At 38.7% G+C, this 5,739-nt stretch overlaps 1 protein-coding gene across 1 annotated transcript; it reads left to right on the top strand.

Moving 5' to 3' along the window:
* The first annotated feature begins 1,641 nt into the window (after positions 1 to 1,641).
* On the top strand, positions 1,642 to 4,582 carry LOC306848378 (putative phosphatase phospho1). The gene is made up of 3 exons (XM_079382890.1): positions 1,642 to 1,739; positions 2,224 to 2,265; positions 2,901 to 4,582. The coding sequence occupies exon 3, from the start codon at positions 2,961 to 2,963 to the stop codon at positions 3,810 to 3,812; it is 852 nt and encodes a 283-aa protein (XP_079239016.1). The 5' UTR covers positions 1,642 to 1,739; positions 2,224 to 2,265; positions 2,901 to 2,960; the 3' UTR covers positions 3,813 to 4,582.
* Positions 4,583 to 5,739: the final 1,157 nt, after the last annotated feature.

The raw sequence follows: 5,739 nt of genomic DNA, 5'->3' as shown, positions 1-5,739 counted from the left end.
ACTTGTCTGAATTTGTGTATTTGTGCATTTGTAATTGTGTTTGGGGGAGACTAAAAGCAGTATGGGAAGTGGGGCATTTTTAATGACTAGAAAGGGCCTGTTTTGTGAGTATGACCTCAATCTCTTTATACCTTTGACCTTGTTTAGTAAAGATTAGATAAAATTACATGCAAGTGCCTTTGGTTTTAGTCTTGATATACTAGGCGAGCAAATTTAAATGCGAAACAAACATTTTTATATATATATATATATATATATATATATATATACATGCGTATATAAACGCACACACACACACACACATATATATATATATATATGTGTGTGTATATAGGAAGTTTAGCTTTATATAAAAAAATACTCTTTTTATTTAAATTGTGTGTGTGTGTGTGTGTGTGTGTGTACCTACTTAACCATATTTTGGGGACTAATTTGTACCCAAAAGTGAGGTAAACCTGACAAAATCTTCAAAACCTCCCTTTGGGGACGTCCTCATTTGTAAAACGGGTTTAAAAATAAACTAAAAAAAATTTAGAAATTGTAAAAATGCAGAAAGTCTCCTGTGAGGGCTATGTTTAGGTGTAGGGCAATAGCACATACAGTTTGTACATTATAAAAACCATTACGCCTATGGGATGTCTCCATTTTGTGTGTGTGTGTGTGTGTCTTGAATACAGAAGTAATACATCAGTGAAGCACGTGATTAGAGTGCCCTGAACTCATTGAACTCTGGTGATGAAAATTAAACAAAGGACATTTGCATTCAGTGTTGATGTCGTTATCTGTGTAGAGTTACATCTCCAACTGCATTGATAGATGCCCTCTTGAAATAAATCAGTAGTCTCATTGTGTATCCTCTGCCCAACATAGAGCTGCAGAAAGAGTTCAATTTAATGTAGAGTAGTCTATAGGCCTATAGACTAACATAAATCCCGTCAAGTAGGCTATCAAGACTTTCCTGTTTAGGGATGGTGATAATGACAAACCAGTTCCCTTTTCCACTCTTCCCAAAAATATCCGTTTCTAACAGGCTGTCATTAGCATTTCTCTACAGAAGGAATTATAAGTAAATTCTTACAAGACTAAACAAGGTAATAATCCTGCATAAGATACAAACTGCACTCACCTTAAATTATACCCCCGTTAAAAGCCATTTCAAATTCTCAGTTTTAATTTAGTCAAAAATAATACCAGAATGTGCATTCATTTATTTATTTGTATGTTTGTTGGTTTGATGAACCGTCCAATAGGCCCACTGCGCTAGCGGCACACTTTTGCCTTATTTTTTTTAATGTGCTTTTGTAGGCTAATATATTTTATTAACGCGAGTGACATGTAAATAAATATACTTATGCAACAAAGTGCATAAATGTACACAAATTACGCAAAAATATATTTTAACTCCCAACCAGGTCATCCCATTCTCACGCTCTTAATGGAAGTACTGGATGTACAATAGAAATGTACAAATAAATAGGCTACATTGCGACATGTCAGTCCAGTTTTGACCGATCTATTAACCTTTATTTAATCAGTAGCGTGCCTTGTGTACTTTAGCAGTAGGCTAGATGATGTTCTGTAGCGCATCGCTGAGATTCTGGTGGATGCGGTGATGGATGAGAGGCGGGGCCCGTCCGATGCGCGTCACTGTGGCTCCATAAGACAGGCTCGGACCATAAATCTCCAGCACTTTTGAGAAGCCAGGCAGAAGCCGATCTAAACTGGACGTCCTGCTCAAGGTAGGCTATTCTGCTGTTTTACCTGACAATTATTCCATGCGCAGTCTTTTTTGTCTGTTTTTATGCTGTGGGTTTTCTGGTATATTTACCTTATATATTACATACGTTTTGTTGCACATATTTGAAATTAATTTGCAATTGAATTATTCTGCTTAATTTATGCCAACTATACCTCGCCGAGTATCGAAGCGCAGGAAAAGCCAGGTGCTTCTGTTGCATCATCTGTTCTGTAATCCATGTAAAGTGAAACCAAGGTCATAGAAATACGCTGCGGATCTGCTTTTGATTACAAGCCATTAGAGCGAGACATGAATAATCACGCTGTCATCTAACTCCAGTTTCAGTCGGCTATATCGTTTAACAGCACATGTTGTGAACGCTCACTGTTAACGAGACTGTTCTCGCTTAATGGAAATATTTGTAAGTGAGTAGGCTGTAGGTTGGTAAATGTAAAGTCATATTTCTCTGTATTCTTCTGTTGTAGGTTGACACTGCATGCGCAGCGGCGAGCTTAAGGTGAAAAGAGGTGAGTTGCATCATCATAAATTTAGCTAAACAAGTCTGAAAGTTAAAAACTACTTCTGTGAATCGACTTACTGATATTGTTTTATATATGACACAATACGTCCCACAACCTTTTATTATCACTTAATCAAAACTCAGTCCTCAGACAATAAATCAATGTTTTATATAAAATAAATATATTTTATATAAGAAGAACACAACTATAAGATACCTTTATCTTTTAAAGAAAATATTTTACCACTGTGAACAAGATTTTCTAACTTTCGAAACAATTCAAAATAAAATTGCATACATAGAAACCCAGTTTAAGTTTAGTCTCAATGTATTCAGTCAAGTGAATGCCATTTGTCAATATTTAAAATATTTGACCTTGTATCTGGGGGGAAATTTTTTTTTTTTTTATGGAAGGAGCATGCACGAGACTGCAATGAATTGATGAAGACTTTTTAAATATTCAATATTGTTCAATATTAGGGCTAAAGTTTTATTTACTTCACAGCTGTTTCATTGTCTTGTTTTTTCTTCTGCTACCGCATTCTGCTTGTTTATCTTATTTCATTTTCTTTTTCTAATTTTTTTTTCTTCTTTTGCCTGCTTGAATTTCTGCCATAACTGGATTGCTCTTGTCATTTGCAGTGGAGGAGCAAAAAGAGTCAGAGACGTAAAAGACGTTTGTGCTGTTCTTCCCTCCCATCCATGATGCGGGACTCTGTCTTCAACTGCTGTGTTTCTCCACCCCATCCTCCTATTGGAGTGGAGGAGCCCCACCAACACAGAAGCAGAGCTCAGGCTCAGCCCCCTAACGACAGGCGTTTCCTTATATTCTTTGACTTTGACGAGACCCTGGTGGACGAGTGCAGCGACGACTCTATGGTTACTGTGGCGCCTGGTGGAGTCCTGCCCGGCTGGTTGAAGGACACGTACTATCCCGGCCGCTACACTGAGTACATGCAGCGTGTGCTGGCCTACCTCGCCGAACAGGGCGTCACCCCGGCAGCTATTCGAGGCACAGTGGAGAAACTCCCTCCCTGCCCAGGCATCCCCACTTTGATGCATTTCCTGCTCTCCCAGCCTTCAAGGGACTTTGAAGTCATTTGTGTGTCAGACGCCAACTCAGTCTTCATCGAGACGTGGCTGCAGCACCTGGGCTTCCACCCGCTGTTTCTGCGCATTTTCACCAACCCTGCTCATTTTGATGATAAAGGGCAGCTGCAGCTTCGCCCCTTCCACGCCCATGAGTGCCAGCGATGCCCGGCGAACATGTGCAAAGCGGTGGTGGTGAGGCAGTACGTGGCCCAGCGTGTGCGAGAGAGGGGTGGACGGCCGTACCAGAAGGTGTTGTACGTGGGCGATGGGGCCAATGACTTTTGCCCATCACTCACACTGTCACCGGGCGATATAGCATTCCCGCGCCGGGACTTTCCCATGCACAAACTGATCCAAGAGATGGAGGAAGCCAAACCTGGAGAATTCAAGGCCAGTGTGGTGCCCTGGAACAGTGGAGAGGATGTCACCAACACCCTGAGGAAGATATTAGAGAGGCCCTAAATATATACATACACCTAAATGATGCCCTAATAATGTGTAGAGTACATTCCAAACTACATTCTTTTGGTTTTGCCAAATATGCATCAACTTAGTTCTGTCTAGAAACTGCCAGGCTGTTAAGGGTCTTTTAATAAGATGCATTGTTCGTACATTTGAAATATCACCGCTATAAACTTACATTTAAATACGCAGACACATCCATACAAGAATGAATTTATAATGTGTGTATGTGTGTGTATGTATGATTGAGCCTCTTAGATTTTTTTATTTTTATTTTGATTGCATTAACACTAAGACTGGCAAGTGGTGTCTATCCTTAAATGCGTTATTATTGTTATTATTATTATTATTACTATCATGCATAGGACCAGTTTCTGTGTTGTCATTTACACATAAATTCAAATATTGTAATTGTTCCTTTTTTGTTGTTTTAAAGATGCAAATCTGAGAGGTGCTATAGGTGATTATTTATGTGAAAAATGCTAAAGTGATTCACTAAAATGATCATCTTACTAATGAGAAATAAATTCCAATAGTTAGTATTTGCCGTTGAAATACCGTGTGTATTGTATGTTATGGTTTTTATTAGTAAACTTGAACACATCCTCTGTTGGCAGGATGTGCTGTATTTTTTAACTTGTGATTTGAAGAATTTGTGTTTGGTTTTGTGTTTGTTCCTATCTTTTATGCAATGTCTGTGAACTTTGGATTTGAGACTATGGATCTGAAATCTCTGAACCTCACCAGCATGGATATAAAGCCATTTACTCAACCCTGTGTATGTTTTGACCCCACACCCCATCACCTGTCATGTGTCTTACATGGTTTTCAGGATATCTATAGACACAATGAGATCAAATAGCAGAATCAACTTAAGTCATGTTGACTTGTGTAGCACTTTTTACAGTACATGTTGTTTTGTATAATCAGAATCTGACTACCTGACACACAAAAAGCTTTGGGAAATACAGTTTTAACCACTATAAAGAAAACTTGGATATCATAAATATATATATATATATATATGAACCTATATACAGTCCCCTCCATAAGTATTGGAACAGTAAAGACAAAATTGCTCTGTTGGCTGTGGAGTCCAGACATTTGCAAATATGATTAAAAAATGAATATGAGACAAAACTACAGAATGTCACATTTTATTATTAGCCGTTTCAACACATACATGTTTTACCAAATAAAAAGAACAGCACTTTTAGAGTTCATCCCACTCATTGATGTGAGCATAAGTATTGGGACAGTTGAACATAAGGCAGATATAAAAGATTAAAAGCTATTATTTAGTTGCAGATCCCTTGCGCACAATCACAGCAGTGAGTCTGTGACCCATAGACATCACCAGACTCTTGGTCTCGTCCTTTGAAATACTTCTCCCAGCCTTTAATGCAGCCAATTCCAATTGTTGCTTGTTTTGGGGAGTTTCTGCCTTTACTCTCCTCTTCAGCTGGTGAAATTCATGTTCAATTGGATTTATATCTGGGGATTGATTTGGGCAATCTAAGACTTTCCATTTCTTTGCCCTTATAAACTCCTTGACTGAACTGGCAGGGTGTTTTGGGTCATTGTCCTGATGCAATATGAAGCACTTCCCAATGAATCTGGTGGCATTTTCTTGAATATTGGTAGGCAAGATGGTTTTGTACCCTTCTAAATTCATTCTGCTACTGTCATCATACATTAAGTCATCAGTAAAGTTGAGAGGGCCTGTTCCAGAGGCAGCCATGCATGCCCATGCCATGACACCACCTCCACCATGCTTTACAGATGAGGCTGTATGCTTGGGATAATTGCAGTTCCATTTTTTCTCCACATTTTTACTTTCCCATCACTTAGATAAAGGTTAATCTTTGTCTCATCGGTCCATAAACACAGTTCCAAAACTCTTCTGGCTCACCTTTGTGCTTTTTTG

The sequence above is a fragment of the Barbus barbus genome (assembly GCF_936440315.1).
Source record: "Barbus barbus genome assembly, chromosome: 3".
Lineage (NCBI taxonomy): Eukaryota > Metazoa > Chordata > Actinopteri > Cypriniformes > Cyprinidae > Barbus > Barbus barbus.
This window is presented reverse-complemented; position numbering and strand designations above follow the sequence as displayed.